The sequence below is a fragment of the Bemisia tabaci genome, chromosome 7, assembly GCF_918797505.1.
Source record: "Bemisia tabaci chromosome 7, PGI_BMITA_v3".
Lineage (NCBI taxonomy): Eukaryota > Metazoa > Arthropoda > Insecta > Hemiptera > Aleyrodidae > Bemisia > Bemisia tabaci.
In genome coordinates, this window is record NC_092799.1 from 34,569,820 (window position 1) to 34,594,997 (window position 25,178).

A 25,178-nucleotide genomic window follows, 5' to 3' on the forward strand; every position below is an offset into this window, starting at 1 on the left:
GAAAGTATGCTTTTATGTCGTATGAAGTTAGTATGAAGGATAAGTTTGAATTTGGGGTCAAGCGCATTTATTCTTTACAAACAGTGAGTAACGTAAGAGTTCCCATAACGTTGTTTTCCATTAAATGGAGATGTTCCATGTGTGAAGAATTTGTTTAGTTTGCTTCTTTTTTTTATGCCGAATCCGAGACAGAATGTATGAAAGAGGAGAAGATGAATAGGAGAGAAGAGGAAAGAGAAAAAAGAGAAAGAAGAACAATGAGAGAATCAGTGCCCCTAAATGCCCAAGCCGGGTCAAATTGACCCGAGATGTTCTAAAAACAAATGCCTCGTGGGTTGAGTGCGAAGGTTGAGTGGCTGGGGCTTTAGATATAGGTCTACAAATACCTCGTAGAAAAAAATCAAACACCAGCCGCGGCCCATGGCGGAAAATATTGCAATTTTTGTAAATGTAGGTATAAAAAAAAAGTAAAAATTGGATTCTGAAAAAAAAAATACAAACGAGAAAAGGCGACAAAATCTCTCATTTCCTGAGAGTATGTCGTCTTTCGGCGATACAAGAGACAGCACCTGTAATTAGTTGAGTTAAGAGAAAAACCAAACACGCAATTCGGCTTGGAGCGGCGCGGCGCAGAGAGCAATGATGACGAGGACTTGAGATGAAAAGGAAAAGCCCTCGCCTCGGTGCGTCCGGTTGGCATGTAACACCTATTAGCGCCTACAAGAATGCATGAATACTTCACGCGTGTCAAACACAGTACGGTCAGCAGCGTAGCGGTCGGCGGAAAACGCATAGCGCCTACAAGACTGTAGGAATACTTCAAGCGTTGCACCAAACGCAGTGCTGTCGGCGCGGCGCGGCGGCGGCAGTTAAAATTGTTAAACCACATTTATATTTGTTCTCGCATAATTTTTTCGTTCATTTCTTGCAAATGAAAGGCCCTGTCCACACAGAGATAGTTTGTTGGTAGTGTTGACGCAGGGTTTCCGCAAAAAATGTGTCCAACACGAGAAACCGCGTCTTATGCACCCCTCCTCCTCCTCCGGCATGTTCACTTGATGGTTTTTTTGATGTTTCAAAACGAATGAAAAGGGGGCGGCAAAAAAGTAGGTAAATCCGGCCCTGTGTCATGACAGCCAAAGATAGGGGAGTCGTAACGGGGCCTCCTTTTATACCATTTTTCCCTTCTCTGAGCGACACCTCATTGCCAGCATAGAGCGGAGCATTGAGAGTTCACGTCTCGCGCCTTCAATTTTGTAGATGCAACACGGGCATCCATCAAGCACGTTTAGTTGTATCTCTGCGCTGTCATCAACGAACGACCTTTTCTTGGCTCCATTTCCATATTGTGTTGGCTCTGTTTGTATTATTTTGTTCGGTTGCTCCAAGGGCTACGTGAGCCACACAGCCTAAGATAGGGGAGTCGTAACAGGGCCTCCCTTTTTAAATTTCTTCCCGAATCTGAACGACACTTAATTGGCAGCGTAGAGCGGAGCAATGCGAGTTCTCAACTCGCATCGTCGCGCCTTCAATTTTGCAGATGCAACACAGACATTCATCGAGTGCATACAGTTGTATGCACCCGACTTGGAACTTAGCGCATAAAAAGTCTTGGGCATCTAAGATTTAAACTTTAAGTTGAGTATTCGCCCGAGTGGAAAAGCAGAAAGTGCCTCTCGCTCACCCCCCCCCCCCCCCCCGAAACTATTTACAAGTTAATGAATCTGCCATTTGGAGAGATTTACTGGGTCATAAATGGCCCTAAGTCAAACGAATTCATTTTTTTTTTTTAGTTTTAGGTTCAAGTATCAATGAGGTGTTCCAAACAAATGATGGAGGAAATAGGTGAAAAAGTACATATTTGGGATCCTGAATAAACTAGATCCAACTTTTCTCCTCCATCATATTTGTAAGTTAACTTTTCTGTGTTGAGTGAATGCCATAGACCTGCAATAACTCAACGGGGTTACCTAATCGGTCTTTTTGGCAAAATTTTCTCATTCCAGCCCCGGTTGCCAAACCGCTCAAAATCAGTGGTTCATTTCATGACAGCCACGTGCCAAGTATGAGGACATTTTTTAAAATGAATTTTCCGTACAATTAGAGTGGGCAACTTTGTCACAATCCACGCTCTGTGTAGTTTTTTAATGTTATCACAAGACTTGTTACATGTTCCTCCGTTAGTGCAGGTTTTATATCAGGAAAGAGACGACTCGAAGTACTTTAATCTAATCTTTTCCTTGTTGATTCTATTAGGTTGTCAAATTTTGTGGAAGTGTGTGATGTTTTCTGTGGCAATGATTAGAACTGCGAATTGACCCACCGTCAATCGTCGGGGGGGGGGGGGGAATCCAAGCCCCCGCTATTTTATACACTATTTTTTGTCCCCGATTACCATACCTCCTACTATCTAGCAAAATATGGCGAAGAGTGGGTTCAGTCTCCCGATAATTCATAAAGATATTTTTGTTTAAAAATTAAAAGATAAATGAACCGAAAAAATGGAAATCAAAATATTAAAAAAACGGTTTTCAAAATCAAAGGAAAAATATGCTCCCGGTAGATATTACGATTCAAAAACAGACACTATGTCGACCAAAAATTTTCTAAAAAATAAAGCAATGCAAGCCATGCTTCAATGCTAATTTTTTTTATTTAAATGCTGTGTCGATTTGTTTTCCATTGGCGGATCCAGCAAATTGGCAACATTGTTTTTCCCCATTTGAATCTATGGAAATGTATCGATTCTTGAAGGGGCCAGGTGCTCCAACCAAAATCGATTATTCAACATAAGTTCAAATGGAGGAAACCCGATGTTGCCAAATTGCTGGATCCGCGCCTCTGGTTTTAACTTCGTTTGCATTTTTATTAAAAGTTTGCTTCAATTGAAATTATAAAAAAAAAAATTCCTATCCTTGTTCTTTTATCGACACATTTGGCAACTGCGCACGTCGAAGTTTTTTCTTAATTCAATTCGCGCGGGCCGATGGCAGTTATCGCCGAAACCGCGGCGGTTACGCGTCGTCGCGAAAATGCGCCCTGCGCTTAAAATTTCAGCCTGAAATTCGTGATCGCGATGTGGTGTTGTGCGCGGGGACGAGCGTGGGCCTTGCTCATAGCAGGGATTTTGTGTTCGTATTTTGGACAGGGCCTCAGTGCTTCCACCAATACCGTTTTCTTCTCTCTGAATCCCTTTTTAGAACTCTACGCCCCGCTGAAGACGAGAAACGCCCAGTGCTACGTTGAAGCGCGTTCCTTTATAGATGCCACCAAGAAACTCACACCGTGGGCTTTGCAAAGTGAGCACATTTTTTTTTACTTTAAAGCAGAGTTCGAAACTCGCCTTTGAGTTCTAGGAGCCATGTGGCGCATCAAGCCCGATTTTTAGGCGCCATTGAAGATTTTTCAGGGGACTTGACTTTTTGCCTATATATTACGGCGCGTTTAGTGAAAAATTAGACGCAAGCTGTTTTCGTAACAGAACTAGTAAGTAGCTGTAACTTGGGGAAGACAAAAGCACTAAGAATGAAATCGTGAAGAATAGAAAAAGCAAGCTTTCACTTGTAGTGCTGAAAATTCTGAGTTTTTTTCAATTTAAATCGATTTGTTTTTCTTTCTTTATGTGACTTCCTGTGAAAATCCAGATTTTTAGGGGGCAATTTTAGGGGCCACGTTGGCGCAGAGCCTTAATTTTTCAGGCGCCATGGCCGATTTTTTAGGCGCATTTGGCGCGTTGGCGCCTGTGAGTTTCGAACACTGCTTTAAAGTGAATCTGCATCAAAAGTAAACAAACATCGTGATATCGAACTCATTTTGCTAAATTACCGGTTTCGATTTGAATTTACGGCAAAAAACCGGAAGTGCCATGCCTATAGAGTCAAGGTTTAGCTGTTTCTTCTCAAAGGAGCCACCCTGTAGAACCTTGAGATATCAAGCTAAAAGTAGGCGATCGTAAAAATTTGTATTCGAGTAGTAAACCGAACGAATAAAAATAGTATGTTTGCACAGTTTCATGCAGCTTTAATTCACGTTTTAAAAAGAAAATGTCAAGGGAAGACACATAGCTAAAAGACGTAATGGATCCGTTTTCTACCACAATTTTAAAAGGGTCTCGGTATTTTAGACGTCGCAACTCGAAATACGTATTTTTCAACTTCAGCCATCGTTATTTTCCTTTGAGCCATTTTATAGGAGGGAAAGGTACCGCAAAGTTTCGGAAGAAATAACTTGGCAAAGGTTGTGACTTAGGGAACCCGAGAATAAAAATCATCAGCTCCGGTATTATGTCTGCAGGATCTTTTCTTTTCCACAAAGTTGACTGTTAAAATTAGTTCGTGCTTTACGGGTCTTGCCATGACTATTGGGCTACGTAGGTAGACCATTAAGCAGAGAGCGACAATATAACAATGTTATCTTCAATCGTCAACCCTTAGCCGGCGCACAGTGGATCGAGTTAATTCGAGAGGTCGGACATGAAATTTTTTTCTAAAACTGAAAATTTTGATATTTATTTCGTCACTTTTAAAAAGTTCAAGAGGTGCTCCTGGAAGAAAATTTCACGAGGAGACCAATGAAACTACTTTTCGAACCTCATAGTTTTGTATGAACGGAGTTACAAGCGTTTAAAGTTTCCAAATTTTGTCCGACCTTTCCTATTGACTCGATCCACTGGCGCCGAACACAGCTGCGTTGAGAGGATGAAGCCTCGATGCAACTAATATTGCTCCATGGATGTCCATGTTGCATGCATATAAAAATGAAGGCGCTCTGACTGCTTCGCGCTCACAGGAAAGTAAAGCACATCATCGCATTTTGCACGTTATTGCAAGAGTACCCTGATATTTTATATACGAAGAGAATGGAACTGTAAACAAATGCACTGCATTTTTTAAAAATTAACGAATGGTCAATGGTCATCGACCTTCCCACAAATCATCAAGCAAACGAACTTTCAGATCTCCTCCTCCACTCCCCCGTGAATGACGTCATACATCGTGTTCTTCGAAAGGCGATATTTCCCTCAATTTTGGGTGTAAAAACTGGGCGTTTGAATAGATGATATTACTTTTCGCAAACCTATCGGCTTAAACCAATAAACGCGATTATGTGACGAGTGCAATTGACCCTCTGCACTGTACTTGATTCTGTGTGAAGCACGAGTTAGCTGCACGTACGTAAATCACCAAGTTTCGCCATCTAGCCGATTGTAATTTTGACGTTGAAAACATAGAGTTATAATCGAGATGGAAAATGGATACACATTTCATTTCGCAGATGGCACTGATCGCGTGAGCGTTCCGTTGATATCAGTTTTTATTTTTGGCTCAGAGATATGCACGCAGCTCAGTCACGAGACTACGGCCTCACGGCCTCGTTCCATTGGTAATCAAACATTTGAGCTAAATACCGACATTTTCAAGTATTGAGTTTTTACGACGTTGTTAAACATGTTAAGAGTTTTCGGTTTCGAAAAGAAAAGGAATAAGAAAAAAAAGTACCTATAGTTGTACGGTGAAATTCGATCGTTCTAATATGGTGACGATAAGCAACTGGGACCATTCGAACGTTTGCGATGTAAATATGCACCCGGGTGCTCTGCGACACCTAATCGCCATCCTTGTCTACCGACCCATAGGTCATCCTGCGGGTCGATTATTGAAATTGATAGACAAAGCTACAGACAAAGAAGACAAAAGGGATTTGGAGGGATCCTATTAGTGGAAGCGGGTGGTTGCAATGGACAAAGGACGTGGGTGATAGACTAACTAACTGCAACCCACGAGAGACCCGATAATTAGTCCATCATTTTCTCCTTTAGTCTATAAGAACTACCCGTTTCCACCTATAGGATAGCTTCTTACTCTCTATGTCTTCTTTGTCTATCGCTTTGTCTATCAATTTCAATAATTAGTCCGCTGGAGGCTCTCGGTAATTTCATCATGATTATCATACATGCACGATTTCCCTGGGCGTTCCCCAGGAGGAACCCATAAGTACTTCTTAGGAAATCTGCATCATCCATCAATAAATACCGCTGCGATATTTTCAAAATTTTATTAGCGTGTACCTAGTATAAACATTTGGATGGGAAAAGCCCTAAGTAAAATTTAAACTGTAGTTAAAAGCTAATTTTGTTGTAACACAGTTTGCATAGTTCAGCTTTCAAAAATTCCCTATTTTCTAAATTGTAAACTTCGCATCGACGTACACCACCATGACTAGCGTTGAATTTAGGCTAAAAAATTTGACGGAGGTTTTTTTTTCATTACTAGGTTCCATTTTAGTCCTCGTGTTTATAAATTCCCCGATTCGCAAAAATGGGAGGCCAGTTTGGGACACTTCCTGGTGTTTTAATTTTTTGAGAAACACCAGCAGAATTTTTCGCACGAATTTTTTGAGAAAATAACCTTTACTGGGTCAAGGATCGTTGACAAAAGATTTAAGAAAAAATCTATGAATCGTTTTTTTGAATAGCCATCGCGCCTAGAAAGGGAGGGTATGGAGTTATGGACATCCTTGGTAAAACCGAAAATTCACCAGGCCTTTGCCGGTGCCTACGCAAGTAAAGTATTAGGTCCTAAAAGACTAACCAATCCATGATTTCAAGCTACCTTTTGTTATTGCCTGGGAATTCACGTCTTTATTACAATCAAGGATTGTTTTAATGGGAAGTTATCTGATGTTTTACACTTTTAATCAGTTTTGACTTTGGAAGTTTTCTTAGATCATATTTAGGCAAATTTTCGAAACGATTATACGCTTCTGATCACTACCAACCTAGTCAGCCTATTTCTCTCTGAATGTGAATGTTAGCAAAAATATAGTTTCTAATATTTCTTGTAAGATGCTTTGGCTGCCTTTTTAGGCCCCACGGCTTTAATGAAATTACATGTCCCTTCCTTCCCTATCTGGGAACTCTGGTAAGAATTGTGGGATCCCGATCTTAGGGTTACCTCCTTACCACTCTCTCTAAAAACTTCTTCACTTCAGACATTTTTAACGGGATTAATTTGTGTAAATTTACTGTTTCTTCTTTTGACAGTGTTGGACGCGTCATCAAAAATCCCGACGAGTGTTCTTGATGGTAATGTAGTCGACCTCGGGAATTTCGACCAATGTCTAGCTGTTCGAAGTGACACAACAATTGACTACAAAAACACCATTGGAAAGTACTGTCTAGTCAAAGCCACATTCAATCAAACTCGTAATGATGGCCAAGAGGTGAATTCCTTTTTTACATGAATCCTGGTGAGGTAATTAAAAAGCCATGATGACGTCATCCTGGCTTTTCCCATGACATTTTCCAGTCGATTATTTTATCGTCCATTTAGAACGTAGATAGCAACAAACACAAAAATCGGCTTGGCTTTTTTTTAAAAAAATATATAATATAGTAAGATATGATAAGAAGGACAAGGTCTGGACCTCGTTTAGCAGAAAGGAACCAAGCCACATCCAGCCATAATAATCTGCCCAACCGTTATTATGTAAAAAAATGCCCAATTAAATTCGGCAATAGCTATGTGGCTTGGTTCCTTTCTGCTCAACGTGGTCCATTTGTACTACACCGATTTATTGATCGACCTGGTTAATTTGTGGTTTATAAAAATGTATCCAGGGACGGTAATTGCCTGAAAAAGGTGTAATTATCTTTGAATAGGATGTTAAATTTTTTGGTCAGGGCCGGATTTAGGGGGCGGCAAAGTTTGCAATTTTTTTAATGGGCCTGTTGCAAACTTTTGCTAGAGCAGAATGAAGAGTTGTTTCTTATAGATAATGCCTCAAAAATCACGATGAGCGCATCGGCAAAGTCTGAAATGCACTCATAAATTCACAATCTGCGTAAGAAAATTGCGTTATTTTGAGCTTCCCGCTTCAAAAACGATACCACTGCACAGGTGAACATTTTGTTAGAGGAGTCGCTCCATCGTCGGCAATATTCATCATGGCCGACGCTTGCGCAGTTCCTCGCGTAATTCAAGGAGAGTTCAAGGTCAATTAAGGCGGGCGAGGAAAATATGAACGTAAACACGCCGATTGTTATGTGGTTTAATCCTGTTCAGGTGTTATCTCGTCCCATCACACGTGTTTTGGCGGACTGGCGTCGGCCATGATGAGTATTGCCGCCAATGGAACGACTCCTCTAACAAAATGTTCACCTGTACCGTAGTATCGTTTTCGAAGCGGGAAGCTCAAAAAACCGCAAATTTCTTACGCAGATTGTGAAGTTATGAGTGAATTTCAGACTTTGCCGATGCGCTCATCGTGATTTTTAGGGCATTATCTGTAAGAAACAACTCTTAGTTTTGCTCTAGCAAAAGTTTGCAACAGGCCCATTGTAGGTATGAAAAAAATAACGGATTCAGAAAAAAATTACAAACGAGAAAAGGCGACAAAATCTCTCATTTCCTGAGAGTATAGTAATTTCTAATTTTGTTGTCTTTCGGTGATACAAGAGACAGCACCTTTAATTAGGAGAGTTAAGAGAGAAACCAAACACGCAATTTGGCCTGGAACGGCGTGGCGCTGAGAGGAATGATGACGAGGACTTGAGATGAAAAGGAGAAGCCCTCGGCGCGGCGGTCGGCATGGAACACATATTAGCGCCTACAAGACTGCATGAATCCTACACGCATTGCGTCAAACGCAGAGCAGTCAGCAGCGCAGCGGTCGACGTGAAACGCATAGCGCCTACAAGACTACATGCGCATACTTCACGCATTGCGTCAAACACAATGCGCTCAGCTCAGCGATCGGCGTAAAACGCATAGCGCCTACAAGACTGTTGGAATACTTCACGCATTGCGCCAAACTCAATGCGGTTAGTGCGGCGCGCGGGGCTGCGGCGGAAGATACAATTATTATTAAACCACATTTATGTTTGGTCTTTCATAATATTTTCGTTCATTTCTTACAAATTGAAGGCCTTGTCTACACAGAGATAGGTTTACGGAACTGACTTTCGCGCAAAGTTCCGTGAACTTTTGATAGTAGTGTTAACAGGGCTTTCGCAAAAAATGTCTCCAACACGAGTAAGCGTGTCTTATGCACCCCTCCCCCTCCGGCACGTTTACTTGATGGTTTTTATATTGATGTTTCAAAACGAATCAGAAGGGGGGGGGGCAAATACAGACGGCCAACGGGTGACAAGTAGGTAAATCCGGCCCCGTATTTGGTACAGCTTTAACAAATTATCAATATTACCCTTCTTGATCTTTGAAATCTAAGTTTCATGTCCTAGGTAATGCTGAGAGATCTGAGCCGAGAATGGACATGGTCGGTCTGTATGCCAGCTTCATGCACACCAACAGATTTGACCCAACAGCTTGAATTTTCGCTCGGGGGCGTTGCCGAACACATCAAGGAAGTTTACTGCCAAAGTTCGCTTGAAGACACCGGCCTGTCTGTCTCGTCTTGGCTCATGATGTAAGTTTTCCGGATTCATATGGGCTCTACGGAAAAAATAAAATAATGCGGAGGCTCAATTCAGAACCAGAATCGAGGGTCTTGGAGGTCCAGGCGCATAAAGTTCAATTTTTTATGTTTCGAGAAATACGAGTTTGAAGTTTCAAAATTACATGGAATCTTTATTGTGGCAAGAAAGTTCAAACTGACTTTTTGATGTTTCAAAATTGGAATTTGGGAGCTGATTTTTTTACAGAATATCGGCGGTGTAAGTCGGCAATCACATAATTCGGTTTGCGACGTCGCAGACTTCCTATCAAACTTTATTTTTTAAACGGAAAACTACTCAACGGCAATTCTTTAAGACTGCCGTGATTTTTCTTCTCTGTGCGAAGAAAATTCTGCAAAAACTTCATGGAATGATATCAATTTGTTCTCCTTTAAAAAAAATAACACAGAGGCAGAGATTTTCAGACACTGCAAACGAGTTATGTGATTGCCGACTTACACCGTCGATATGCAGTGAGACTAGTTTTACTCGAAATCATTAATATCTCAATTTTTTCAAAAACGGCACCTATGCGCCTTTTCCTCCAAGTCCCGCAATTAGGATCGATTTCTGTTTTGTACGTGAAGACACGTACTTGAAAATGCATTCAGCGCGGTCTAGCCTGGTAAATATCCAAAATTGTCCAAAATTGCGGATCATACCAAATTCTGGTAGTAGGGTATCAGAGAGTTTTGGATGAGTCTGCCATATCACATTGGTTTTTGACGGTTCAACTTAAAATTAAACTAGGGTTCTACGCTCTACGCCCTCTAACCGCCTCGCGATCCAACCCTTTGGGGAGCTCCATACATTTGATATGAAGCGGCATACATTTTTTTAATACCTCCGGTGTTAACAGAGACTAATGGGTCAAAAAATAAAAGAGAGATAAAAAAATGTGTATCTGCTGTATCACTGTATGAAGAAAATGTTTTTTTAATATCAAGGCACAGCAAATTAAAAATATTGAATATAGAGTAAAAAGTGAAATAAATGAAAAAGCACTAAAACTGTGCAGAGTACAGAGTTGATTTTTCAAAATGGACAATCAAGGTTTCAAAACCAAGAAAACTATATTTCATCTTGCATTTTATATGCTTTAGCATGAAATTAATCCCTTTTTTTCTCTCATTGATCTGCAGAGTTTTTACATTTGCATTCATTGTGTTTGTTTTTGCTGCTACTTGGATAGAGTACAGATCAATCAGGATACCTCATCAGCTTACAAAATCAGGTACATTAAATTTAATATGTATCATTTACTTTTTGTTACAAAAAAGTCGCTATATTTATTTTCTACATCCAGCGTATAACCCATGAATGCCGTAAAAGCTGAATTTATATTCAAATTTTGCATTAAGAAAGGTGAAAAAGAACATAAAAACATTGAAATGTATTGTATTCTCACAATACCCTGACACAGTTCTTATCCTAAAGTGAAGAGGGACAACAAGTGTTCCAGTTTCGCTCAAATCAGTATACAGGTACTAAAATGAAGGATGCACACAGCCCCCCCTCCCCCCCGCTGTTCGAGGAGTCTGGATCCGCCTATGCAAAATACCTACTACTACGAATGTGGCGTCTCAAAATTCTTGTTGTTTTTTATATATACGTTTAAAAAATCGATGAATGTTATTTTCTGAAATTGTCTCCAAATATTTTGAACAATATGAAAAAAAAATCCTTCAAAATCCCAAGAAAGCATTTTTAATGGTCCTCTGTGGAAAGAATAAAACACGATGAGAAACCTCGCGTTGGGCTGAAATTAAGATACGTGCTTTTCAACTTTCACCATCGATTTTCACGATTCCGCGTTTTCGAGGAGATGTTTTGCGGGCAAAAAAAACTCACATGACGCAGGTGGAATGAATATCACCGCATCGTGTCAAATCACACTTGAGCTGGTAGTTTTTGAAGTGCGATATCTAAATGGTTAAATCTCTTTGGACGCCGGAAGTGCTTATCGTATCGAATTAGAACGTTTTTCAAGGGTTTGGCCAGTGAATCAGTACCCCGATTTGCCAAACTGCGCCGGAAACATGCGGAGACTTTATCTGAAGCCCACAATGAATTTTTAGTGTGCTCCTCATTCCTCAAAATACTGCTTGAGTTAAGTATTGAGTTAACATACATTAAATTGAGCCTCGTCTTCCTGACTTGCTTTATTGCTCAAGATAAACAAATTAGGATTTCACGCACACAAGATACGAGCACATGGCAATTGTGAGGGGAATTAAAATGAAAAACCGCGGGAGGGGCACGCTAAAAGTGCCCGATTTGCTAATCAACTGAAAGCTCATTGGGTATGGCACTAATACATATACACTTACGTCGAAGTTCACATGTAGATGATGATAATGTACCTATGACGACAGATCATACTGGCTTAATAGGTCTTGCGATCACCGACATTAATATTAGGCCCAAGTGTATTGCCACTTCGCAGTCAATCGGGAGGGAATCTAAAATTGCTGCATATATAAAACCGGATTTTTTGGCTAAAAAGGAAAAGGATCAGGTAAATTGGCGAGGCATTTTAAATTGTTTATTAAAACGCTAAAACTGATTTGGGGTCGGAAAAAAGATGTTCTTTCAGTTTTTAATACCAACGCCTTCTACCGTCGAGAATATTGGGGCAACATTTCAAGCCATAATTTTATTTATTTTCAATGACGTTACAAGTTTTGGAAGTAAATCGTTTCAATGGCTGGCGACAGCACTGGTAAAATTTAAAAGCATTTTTCTGGAATTCTCTTTATTTCACCCTCAAGCTATGAACTGCCCCAAATTTTTCTCACTCATTCAAAAATATTATTGACACATTCCAGTGAGATATTTAGATTAGCTTGTATTTGAAAAATACATTGATTAGAGAAATCAACACGCAATGCTTAGTGGGGGTGCATATTTTTCGACTTGATCCATTGATAAATTTATTCTGACTGAGTAATCGAGACCTCCCTTTGATTTAGGACAGGCTCATGGTTATGTCGTTGTTTTTCGATCGTAAAGGATTATTTTGTGCATTTTTTTTCAAGTACGTTTATTCTACAACCTATCAAGATCATCTGCACAAAATTTCAAGTTGCTGGGATGAGCAGGGAACTCATAACAGTAAGAATACTGAAACATCAATTACACAGCAAGCGCGCGGAAAAATAACCCGGTTTCTGGGGATGGGTCACCTGCTAGGTAACTTGGTAATGAAAAGGTTAAAAAGATGCTTGTACTTAATTTTTATTTTCTTTCATCTTTTAAAATTACAGTGGTAATTTCGTTTTCTTTGATCACAAATGGGAAGATGTTACTAAGCACGATACCACCCGGTCTAATGATCGACAACATTCATGGCATCAGAGTAATTTCAATGTTGGCAGTCATTGCGTTCCATCGAGCAATTCGGGCAGTCGATGAGCCGAATGTCAATCACGAGGAAGTTTCTGACAAGGTGAGTCTTTTGAGTAAAACTTCAGAAACCATACTCTTAAAATTGTTGGTCTTAAATGTCGCTACACTGTAGGACCAAACACTGGAAAAAAAACACATTGGATCTACAGTGCAGACTCTTGAAAACATTGACAAGAATCTTGATTCAATCAGATTTAAGCTTAAATCAAAAGGAAATCCGCTGAAATTAAGAGGCTTGGTTCTTGATTTAAGCTTAAATCTGATTGAATCAATAGTATTTTTTCTTGCCGATGTTTTTATAAGCTTAAATCAAAAGGAAATCCGCTGAAATTAAGAGGCTTGGTTCTTGATTTAAGCTTAAATCTGATTGAATCAATAGTATTTTTTCTTGCCGATGTTTTTAAAAGTCTGGACTCTAGATCCAATGTGTTTTTTCCAGTGAATGGATGTCAAGTGCGATCTCATCATTCAAGGATGCGTGTCATTATCAGTATGTTCAAAGGCAGAGATGGATTTTCACGATACAATGCTTGACTTTGGAAAACCCCATTGTTGTGTTTTTAATGGCCTGATCTGATAATGGAAACTGTCCATTTTTGACACGAACGGGTGTTTACGGAATTCGACGTTGTGTCTGTTCAACAAAACGGCGGATTTTATCCCCCTGCATGATTGTTTAAAAAAAAAAAAAAAAAAAAAAAAAAAAAAAAAAAAGTTTTCGTACCTTAAAACGGGAGTGACGAATAATTTCAATGTTGTGTTACATTTTTTTGCACTGTGCAATCATTGCTATTAAAAAAAGAAAAAAAATGATGAATCCTCGATTACACGTTTTATAGTCAACAGATGAGCAACCGGTAACATTTTTTGAATGGCAGCATTCCTTCCGGTCTAGTTTGTGCCGGCCATAAAATCTAAAAAGGATGTGCAAGAAGAGAAAAAAAGAGGAATTTTGATTGTAATTGCATGAGATTCTCCCTTATGTGCTTACTCTAACTATGCATAATATTAAAAAAAAAAAAAAAAATGAAAAATTTAAAAGGATCGGCATTTCTTAGCCACCAAAATTGATATAAGTTTGATTAGCTGTTTGTTAAGAAGTTACTATCTAGTTTCATCGTAAATTTAGATCTCAGCTAACAACATTTTATCCAAATCGATTGTTCAAGACTCATAAGTTTTCACTTGAACGTACCTGAATGTTAAAGAATGATGTTAATTATTGGTTAATGGGTTAATCATACATATCTCCCGGTAAATCTAGTGACCAATGCTAAGTTCCTGCCAGTGTTAACCATGCATCATTGCATCTCGTTACTGTTACCAGCCGCGTGGTATCAGCACTGTCAGAAATTTAGCCTTACTAGATTTCTTGTGGAAAATATTATGTATATAATCAGAAATCTAATAAATCATAGCGCTCTTTTTCCGCGTATTGTGAGTAAAATAATTTAATTGCATCATGTTGATAATAATTACGCTGCAAAAAAAGATTGGTAGAATTTACCATTCCTTCACGCTGTATTTTACACAGCGTGAATTCAAAGTCGATTCTGCCAGAGGAATGGTTACCTGTACCAGAATATAGTAACGTTTACGTTTCTTCTGGCAGAATTGACTCTGAATTGACGCTGTGTGAAATACAGCGTGAAGGAATGGTAAATTCTACCAATATTTTTTTTCCAGTGTATATTGAGCTGAATTAAAGCTTTTTTAAGTTCAAGCAGATTGACTTAAAAAATTTTGCACCTCTTTTTCAGTTGACCCACAGCATGTTTGGAATGCTTTTGCTGAATGGGCTTTTGGCCGTTGACGTTTTCTTCCTTTTGGGGGGCATGGTTTTAGCCTTTGGTTTCATGAGAGAGCGGAAGGCACAGTATAAGTTCTCTTTCGCAAAACATGTCTTGTATCGCTACTTAAGGTAAAATTTAAGGTATCGTAACTTTAGTCCCAGTAACTATTAATTTTCTTAGTTCTAACACTAGATCTCTTTCTTTTAAAGTCGTGAATTTATGCTTTAATAATTCTACGTGGCAATAAAAGTTTGCTTCTTTGAAAAGTACATGGTGCAGGAATTTTATTCTAATAGTGTGATGGTCTACAGGAAAAGAGGACTGAGTTCCAAGAAGCTCGGAGACAAGATATTGGAATTATTGATTGAGGACTTTTTTATAAACATTTTTGTAATGCTTAAATGTCGAACTAAACAGGGATTATAAGGGAACATTCTCCAGATGTTGCTACTCAAAGTTTAGACTTAAAATCTTCGGAATACAGTGTAATCCCCCTTAACATTGGCACAAAAATGAACTAACAATAAGCCTTTTCACAGCTCCCTGGTAAAAATTGGCAGTAGAATCTGTGTTCCAAAATACCATAGACCTACGGCAGGCTGTAAGATTTCCAATAGCTTCTATAGCCGGCCACACAATTTCTTATAGCAGCTTTTATAGCCGATGGCGATTAAGCAACTCACAGCCAGGCGATAAAGTGTATGCTAAACGTCACTAATTACGGATGCTAGGACTTAATGAGTTTTTGGACCACTGCTTTCTTTTTGGGCCGTAGTATCTTGATTTATTTAGCTCCGTACTTTTGATGGATGCCTGCCATTCCTAATATATTAGAGCGCCTTCAGTTTCGTATGATACTGTGCAATACCTCTGGTGTGAAATAGTTGCTTCAAGCGCCGTGGTACGTTGCGGTGCGGCAGGCGGGTAGCCAGCGTGAAACGCGCATTGGCGCCTACAAACCTAACAGGGATACTTCACGCGTTGCGCAATGCGTGAAGTATCCCTGTTAGGTTTGTAGGCGCCAGTGCGTCGCCGCTCCGCTTTGTGTTAGGCTCTAATATTTAATCTCGCGGAGTCAGCGTTATTCAACTCATGATTTTGAAATGTTTGCACATACTGTATGGATTATTCTCATTTTAATTGATGAAAAAAAAATATACATATTAAAGGAAAATATAACGTGTGTTTTGTAAGTATTAAGGTGATTCCGTATCAAACTTAATGATTTCCAAAGCACACGAATTTCTACACAATTTCTTATTGCCTTTTATAATCGATGGCGAAAAAGCAATAGCCAGGCGATAAAGTGTAAAGCCCGGCTATAGGAACTATAGCCCGGCTGCATAATTTTTTATCACTCCGTATAGCCCGGCCGTACGATTTTCTCCGCATTCTACAGCCAGCTATATGATTTTCTGTAGCCTTCTTTAGCCGGCTATAAGAATTCCTATGGTATTTAGAAACGCACTTCTTATCGCCAATTTTTACCAGGGTTAGCCTTTGAGATACGAAAGATGTTTTATATGCAAAATTCAAAGAATATATTTTTGCCAAGTTTATGAGATCACCTCTCGTGAAGAATTGGCTATTGGAAACGTCACACCCTTTTACCCCAGCCAGTCAAATTACGACACCAATATTTAAAAAGAACCATTTTGATTTTAATCAGAAACATCAGACTTTTCATTTCTTTAAAAATCTGAATTAATGATAGTATTTGCTTCCGTTTTCGCAAACATGTAAACGCAATACAAATGTTTTTTTTTTTTTTTTTTTAATTCAAAATTTTAAACTAATTGTATTTGGTTTTACAGAATAACACCGGCATATTTTTTTGTAATTCTGATCTACATGACGGTCCTCTATGATCTCGGATCTGGGCCGATCTGGGAAGAACTTGTCGGCGGTGAGAAGCAGGATTGCCGTAACAACTGGTGGACAAATATTTTATACATCAACAATTACTGGAATGCAAGCCCGCAAGACTCGGTGAGTATAAAAACCATTTTAAACTCGAAATTCAGAAGTCTACATGCCTAAGTACGTTTTTAAATTGGAGGGTACAGGCAAAAAATTGTAAGGCTAGAATGACCGCGAGATCATTATTGTCTGAACTCAGAGGTTTTTTTGAGTAGTAGGTAGTATGAACCCATTACATTTTTGGGGAAATTAAAACGGACACATGTTTCAAGATTGCATATCCTAGGACGCAAATAAGTAGCTTTGATTTCTGAAAAAAGCCATCAGCGTCAAATAAGTGATTGCAATTTTATTGGAAGTTGTTGTTAATGTTACACATTAATATTATTGAAAGTAGCTGACGCACAGGAAGTAATTGCAGTAACATTGCTACGTCGCGTCGTGCGTTTTAGTTGCGGTTGCATGATGCCTATCTTCTCAATTGAAGGCGCGAAATTATCACAGCTTGATGAAGTTGAAAGGTCTCGATTTTGGGAGTAAGGCAATGTCAATGGTCATTGTGGCAGATTGAAGATGAAATTATACAACGACATTTTTTTTTTTTTTTTAACCGAAATACCTCTCCCAGGAAAATGCAATTTAAAATCATGCAATTTAAAATCATGCAAGATAATCGAAAATTAATACTAAAGTGATGGGGAAAAACTGAAAATAGAGCTTGGTATATTTTATCATTGAAAAATAACAGGGTTGTATTTTGAAAAGTTGTACAGTATGTTGTTGTTGTTTTATACGTTTATTTATAGGTGATTATCGGTTATTAAGTTGGTTATCGGTGGTGATCAGCAAAGCATTGAACTGGAGGATGGTCGGAAAATTCAGGACTGTGAAGAGTATAAATTTCTAGGAGTTTGGTTAACTAAGGACGGAAATTTGGATCGAGCTATTAAAGATCGGAATGTGCGAGGCAGGAAAGCTATCGCGATGCTAAATGGGGTTCTCTGGGACCAGAGTATCTCCAAGGAGACCAAAAGAAAAATTTACAACGTCATCGTGAAGAGTATCGTAACTTATGGGAGTGAGGTCTGGCAACTCAAGAAAAGAACTGAAGACATGCTTAGGGCTACCGAGATGGACTTTTGGAGAAGGTCTGCTGGGATATCGAGAAGAGAGCGTATCCGCAATGAAAAGGTACGCGAGATAATGGGTGTGGAGAAGGACATCGTGCACGATATCAGGTCCAAGCAGTTGGTCTGGTATGGACATGTGCGAAGGATGGGAGATGATCGGTTGCCCAAGCAGGTCTTCGATTGGGTTCCTCCCGGAAGGCGACGGCGTGGACGTCCTGTGAAAGGTTGGCGACAAGAGGTGGAGGAGGAGATCAGAAGGTGCCAATTGCCTGATGATCTCTGGAAGGATAGGGGGCAATGGCGTTTGGGCGTCGCAGAGCGCGAGGCGGCGCTATAAAAGCGGCTTTATGTATTTATAGGTGATTTAACAAAAAGTATGGTTAGTTATTTGGTTGGTTGGTGGATACGTTTATTCAAAGGTGCTTTTAACATCTGGATCATTGACACCTTGGTTGACCTTAGAGGAGAGATCAAAAAGTATACATGCATCCAGAAATGTGAGTAAAAAGTTTACATACAATGTCATATTTATTTTCTTTTTATCATGTCTGTATGCGTGCATCCGATAATTCCCTCCATCTCAGTTTGACTTTCTCATGAAATTTTTCATCATTGAATATATTTAAGAGGCTTGGAAGACAAGTTGTATAAGTGCAGTTTTTGAAAAAAAAAATGAGATATTAATAATTTCGAGTTAAATGAATCTTGATGTACACTCTATGAAAAATTCGCTCCTGAATTCCAATTTTTTGGCATCAAAAAGTCAGCTGGAACTTTTTTCCCGCCATAAAGATCCATGTAATTTCGAAACTGCTAACACGTATTTTCGAAATGGCAAAAACTGCTCTTTTGCGTCTTGCCCTCCAAGCCCTTCATTCAATCCTGATTATAAAACCAGTGCTTGTATTTTGCTATAATTTTTTATTCATTTTAATAGTTTCATTGTTAACAGTGCTACTCGGCCGCTTGGTATTTAGGCACGGATATGCAATTTTACGTACTAGCTCCGTTGTTTTTGTTCGCCCTGAACAAGAATCGTAAACACGGAATCATTCTCATCGTTGTCACCTGTCTAGCTTCATGCATTTACACATTCTGGATTACATACGTTAAAGACTATCCCTGGACTTACACCATCGGTTACAAGTTAGTACGTACTTTTTACAATCGGATTTGTAGAACAATACTTCTATAACCTGTCAGCAGCATGCCGATTGCATAGCTTTTGTTTTTATTCATGAAAATGATGAAGACTACATTTTTTTAACAGGTCGACTGTGCGGCTGGCTCGAGCCGCCCCAGGTTTAGTCCGCCCATAAAACCGGACGGACTTAGTGCATGACTTTTGCTGAAATCATTAAACAATGCGTAAACCTAGCGGCTTTATATATCGTTAGGTTAGATGAAACACTTTAATACATACGTAAGATCTTAAACATTTTTAAAACATCTAATTTTCAGCCTTGGCTAACCATATTTTGTGCGTTTTTGCCCCTGCTCAAAACCAATTTTTATCACTCTTTAGGTCGGAGAAACAAGCCATCATCATGAACTCCATCCTTTAAATTTCATAGAATTATTTCTGTCAAATCTTTAAGAAATATTACTTTGATAAAAGTATCAGCTCTTATGAAGGGTTGTCTACAAGAGGGATAGCTTTAAACTCTCCTTTAAAGCTCATAATTTAAGTATGCTTCCTTTAGTTTTAAGCCTTTCTAAACATTGCAAATTTGTCATGCGATAAATGTAGCATTCTTCCATACTTTTTTTACAGTATCCCGAAACGTAGACGATTTTTCGTCGAAGTGTACCTACCGGTTCAGACTAGAATACCATCTTACTTGATCGGCATACTGTTGGGATACTTTTTGGATCACTATAAGAAGGAAAAAATTGGACTTTGCTTGGTAAGTTAAAGATGCCACGTCCGATGATATCTCCACGTACTATAGGGATAGGATCTCAACCAAATTTCAATTTCTTACAGTTTTTTTTTCCGTGCATGGAGTCTAATTAGTTAAAAGAGCCTCCATCTTACAAAATAAGAATGGATATTCATTAAATGTATGAAATAAGTGTTGCATCTGTATGCATCTGTAACGCAAGTTCAAACCCTCTTCCCCTAGAGCGTTAAGTATTTCATGAGCGGCTCCCATGTCTTATTTTTTGACAGATGAATAGATTTGTAAAAATACTGCTTCTCCGCATCCTGCACCTGTAAATTGTCCAGATTTGCCCCTAAATTGGGAGTAATATTATGATGTTCACCAGAATTTTCATTTTTCAGTTGGCAAGAGTCATTGGCTGGACCCTCTGTACATGCATTCTGATTACTGTGTTCTACGGCTTAACCTATTTTTACTGGTTTGGATCGGGGCCATTCCTCTCGGCTTTATACGCATCTTTGCATAGACCTCTCTTCGCCATTGCTATTGGTTGGATTATATTTGTTTGTGATCAAGGCTACGGAGGTATGGATTGATTAAATTCTATCACACTAATAAAGCAATGGACCACTGGACAAGGTCCGTTTTTAAGCATTCTGATATATGTATCTTGACCAAAATTTTACGTGAAACAAGATGCGTTCAACGAAAATCACTGAAATCAACTCCTGACGAAGATATTTAATGTCGATTGAGCAAGGGGGAGAATTTCATGCGAGCCACCGCCCGCGGGTCCAACACTCAAGAATAAGAAGAAATAAGTCGGATAATGACTGAAAGATCACGAAAATTTCGCTGCTGATATTTTTTGAGTCGCTAATTTCGAATTTGATGTCAATTTGCCAAGATTTTCACACCTTTACCTATTAATTGTGTGCAAGTTTATGGCACGCTGCGTCGCGGCGCGGCGCTGCGTGGCGTGCTACCAGCTCGAAACGCGCATCGACGCCTGCAAACCTAAAGGGATACTTCAAGCATTGCGCAATGCGTGAAGTAGCCCCTTAGGTTTGTAGGCGGCAGAGCGCGTTTCGCGCTGGCAGCAAGCCGCGGCTCTCCTGGCGGGTGGTGAACGAATTCTTGCGGGGAGAGCCTTATACAGGGCGGGAAATGAACAGTGCTCGATTGAGAAACCTGCCGAAACCGTTATAGTGCGCGATTTGACTCACGTAGAGCTTTGGGTTTCTTGTGAGCGGGCAGTTCAAATTCCTTGTAACCAATGTGAAATAAAAACTTTAATATCTTCGTTAGGAGTTGGTTTCAGTCATTTTCGTTGCGCGAATCGTGTTCTGCGTAAAATTTTGGTAAAGAAACATTTATCAGAATGCTTAAATTTGTACCGTGTCTTATGGTTCATTCAGCAAGTAGGCAGCAACCGTGCGAAAAATGGATTATATTTTGCAATAAGGAACCGCTACCTCTGGCTCTCCCATAAAAGCACATATCTGCATATGGAGACCAACGGCATGTTTTTTGTTTCTAAAATGGGCCGGAAATAGTGGTTCCTTATTGCAAAATGTAATCCAAATATGTTTTAACGTTTGAAGCTCGTGAATTGAGTAAAATTAGCTGGGATACACCCAAGGGTAAAATTTCAATAACCATGCGGTGTTAATAGAAATAATTTCCCATGATACACGACTAAGAAACCCAAGAAAACGGGTAACCAAGGCTAAAAACAGCAAACATGCCGTTGGTCTCCATATGCAGATATGTGCTTTTATTGGTGGTGATCAGGATTCTTCCCCATTTGCCTGTGTTACACTAACAAAGCTGTAGCCATCAAAATATCAAAGTCAGGTTTTGTGATTGGTTTATTAGATGACTTGGACCAATCACAGCACTTAACCTTGACATTTTGATGGAGTATTTTGATAGTATGACACAGGCTATTGAAATCGAGATGGACGTAATTATAGATGTGCATCGTAACTTTAAAAGGCAATGTCCCAACTATAATGGAAACAACCATTTTTGGCCGGATCTCGATAGGTATCGCTAGAACTTGAAATTTTACAATTATCCTAAACACAACTTACTACAACGCACAACTGACTGATTCCACGGCAGCAACTTTTTCTGTTCTGGAACTACGAATCTATCTTCCTAATTGTTCTCTGGTGCATTCCAGGTCCGGTGAACGAATTCCTCTCGCACCAGTCCTTCCAGATTCTGAGCAGATTATGCTTTTGCTTCTACTTGGTTCACTACATCTTCATCTTGTTTGATCTGGGAATGCAACGCACCGCCGGATACTTCTCATATTATCACCTGGTAAGTTGCCTGAGGCGATTATTGGGTCTTTTAACAGTGTTTCTTTTTCCGAGTAGGGAGTCAGCCCGATTATCAACCCGCAACCATGTGGGACCAGGGTTTGATTTCGGAGTTTCCTCTCCTAGACAGGATGCTTCCACTACTGCTAAGAGCCCTGTCAGCCCTTCCAAAGGGTGGTTCATACACCTTGAAGCCGGTGACCATCTCCACTGCCCCCTAAGGCAGCGGTTACTAGCTGGGGTCCAAATGCTACTGCGTGATCAATTTTTCAAGAACACCCCTGTAATTCCTCAAACAAATTTAAATGGATTAAAACTCATGGTATTCAAAATCTGAGCTCAGATTTGGATTTCTCGGGGAAAATTAATGCAATTTCATGTATTGTGCACTAGCACAGCATGAAGGATCGAGAGGAAAAGAAGGCGTCCTGGTTCTAACACATCATTCCAATATGAACGGCGGCGGCGGAGTAGGTTAGCGGAGGAGGAACCAGAATTTCTTCGAGGAATTGGACCCTCTTATTTATGCCACCAGCCGCGTGGAATCTGCCTGGGCGCCATGGCGCTAGGCATTCGGTTTCGTCCTGAGGAGTTTGCGAAGATAAATTATTCTCCTTTTTGCTACAATCTCTTTTCTGACCTACTTCCCATATTGGACTGATGTGTTAGAATCTTTTTCTTCGTGCTGTGCTAACGTATAAACATGAAATTGCATTGATTTTAAACGAGGAATCAGAATCTGAGCTTAAATTTTGGATATCACGCGTTTTAAGTCAAATTTTCATTATTTCAAAATCCAAGATGGCGGACGTGGCCTAAAATGCTAATTCGGTTCCTGTTTGTTCGATCGTGTGAAACTCGAAAATTGGGGGCACTTTTGGACGGAGAACTCAAATTATTAGTCAAATTTTAAAAATTTCAAAATAAAAAATGGCGGACGAAGCCAATCTCAGCTTCTGATTGATGATCTATTTGAGTGAAAATCAGCACCGGATGGTACTTTGGAGGGTAACTTGCATTTTAAGTCAAATTTTCAAAATTCCAAAAATTTGAGTTCTCAGTAGTTCTGATCCCTCAAGCACAAGGCCCATCATTATCAAGTGCCTTATTTAATTTCATGGTTTCTGTAATACCATTATATATATTAATTATAACTTAATTTATTATTAAATTGTATTAATTTAATATATGTTACAGCTCCAGAAGCTGGCGTTTGATGTGATCATCGTGCTCTTTGCCGCCGCAGCCCTTTCACTCACTCTGGAGCATCCATTTATCCACCTGAACAAACTTATTTTCAAGAAGAACAAATGAGTGGGTCTCGGGCCTCTCACGAACCTTACCGGAAATTTATCGATCGATCTGCCATTTAAACCTGCGGGAAAGTATCGATAAACAGGGTGTTCGTAACAAACGCCTTAATAATCGATTCTTTACCACGGCCTCAAAGGGGAGATATCCATAATCGATCATTCACGCATACCGATTCGTTTCAATGGGAAAAGTCCGATAGCTACTTTTCAATCAATGTTATGCTGCGAAAACTGCCCAACTCCAAAATAATAAGAATTCTTTTCTATTGCAGAGTAATTTTTCTTAGGGCCGTGCACATCTTTTCTTTTTCTTTCGTTTTACATTGAAAAAAATAGGTGCGAATCATTGTTCGTTTCGAAAAGTGCCCAATTCCAAAGCTTAAAAATGTACTATTGCGCTACAATAGACGAGTTGGTATTGTGGTCAATGGCAGCCAGTCAATAACTAGCCTCACTTGTACGAACTTGTAGCAGTCGTGTTTCCCTCAAGTAAACCATAAAGTTCATCAAACTTACGTTGAAAACTTTATCACAAGTATTTTACTATTGGAGGAACGAAAAATTGCATACTTTTGGTTACGGAGTTTTTTTGGGGGAAATTAATAACAATTTTGTCAAATACATATGCCATCCACCAAAAATTTTCGGATGATTTTAGTTCTTTCCGATATTTAGATTTTTTTTCAGAGTTGGGCACTTTTTGAAACCAATTATATTTAAATGTGATTATCACTTATCGACTTGGCTACAATTTGTCATTGTGATAACCTTTGGAGGGATCACATTCTCCAATCATCAAATCAGATTTTGCACTTTGGACTTTTGGAAAGACAATGTAATTATAGCTTTTGACGGATAAGATGGCAGTTGATTACCTCTCTCTGTCAAGCGCACAGTAGACCTTTGCTTTTACCGAGATTTGATGTAGCAGTATGATTTCTGATACTTTTTGATGTATCTCCTGCTGAAAAATGAATAAACGAATAAAGACATAAAAACTAGAGGCAGTTTAGTGTTTAATCTCTTATTTAACACTCAAAATCAGTGTGAAACCATTCAGTAAAAGTCTGGGGATCCGCCCCTTAACCGCTACGCGGTCAGAGAAATTATATGTACCTAGCGAAATAAAGACTAATTATTGTGAGTAGGTACAATAGAAAATGTAAAAACAATTTTAGTTCTTATGAATCAGAATAAATTTAAATAGTTTTAATAACCCCAGTAATGCTGCTAAGATTGTTGCCGTTGGTGTTGGTGTTGTTCCTATCGTCTCAGCTGTCGTTGCTACTGCCGCTATTGCTTCTGCTGGTATTTTCTTCTTGTGAATTGTTGGAATTTTTGGGCAGTACTTTTATTATTAAGCGTTAATTATTTAGGTTCCAGGCAATTTCAGAAACGTACAGTGACAGCAGCCTCAGGCTAGAACAAATAAGGCGTAACGAATGTTGAAGGATTGGAATTTCATAATGAAGTAAGAATAAGAAGAGATAAAGCTGATACACGTTTCATAAAAAGGAAATGCGTCACTACTCTCTCATTAAGAGGCGCATGAAGGACGTACAATGTTCATTGTTCATTTAAAAAATACGTAAAAAGCTTTGACGCTTTCATGTGAAAAAGTATGAAAAAGTTGAGGTGACACGCTTGTCGAAATAATGGTATTAGTTCAATTTTTTTTCAAAGGGCAGAGCTGCGTCTCATTGGCTAAAAAGAATGTATAAAGGGTAAACCATCGAACACACCAGCACACAAAAAAGAGAGAAAGAAAAAAAAACCACGACGAATGCACCAACACCGATCAATACAGAAGATCACTGAACTTTGCGCGAAAGTTAAGTTCCGAAAACCTATTTCTATGTGGACAAGGCCTTCCATTTATAAGAAATGAGCGAAAAATTATGCAAGAACAAACATAAATGTGGTTTAATAATTTTAATTGGTCGT

At 39.2% G+C, this 25,178-nt stretch overlaps 1 protein-coding gene across 1 annotated transcript; it reads left to right on the forward strand.

Moving 5' to 3' along the window:
• The first annotated feature begins 2,968 nt into the window (after positions 1-2,968).
• Positions 2,969-24,241, forward strand: LOC109031434 (nose resistant to fluoxetine protein 6). Its single transcript, XM_019042943.2, has 12 exons — positions 2,969-3,299; positions 7,043-7,221; positions 9,242-9,426; positions 10,597-10,688; positions 12,721-12,902; positions 14,623-14,783; positions 16,470-16,644; positions 18,658-18,851; positions 19,480-19,612; positions 19,993-20,176; positions 21,780-21,922; positions 23,119-24,241. Exons 1-12 carry the CDS (start codon positions 3,077-3,079, stop codon positions 23,233-23,235), a joined length of 1,968 nt encoding a protein of 655 aa, XP_018898488.2. The 5' UTR covers positions 2,969-3,076; the 3' UTR covers positions 23,236-24,241.
• The last annotated feature ends 937 nt before the right edge of the window (positions 24,242-25,178 follow it).

Excerpts from the sequence above, each read along its gene's own strand:
- LOC109031434 (XM_019042943.2), top strand. The coding sequence starts at position 3,077 with ATGTGGTGTTGTGCGCGGGGACGAGCGTGGGCCTTGCTCATAGCAGGG. Across the intron at positions 12,903-14,622 it reads ACGAGGAAGTTTCTGACAAG|TTGACCCACAGCATGTTTGG; the intron begins GTGAGTCTTTTG and ends CCTCTTTTTCAG. Across the intron at positions 18,852-19,479 it reads ACTTACACCATCGGTTACAA|TATCCCGAAACGTAGACGAT; the intron begins GTTAGTACGTAC and ends CTTTTTTTACAG.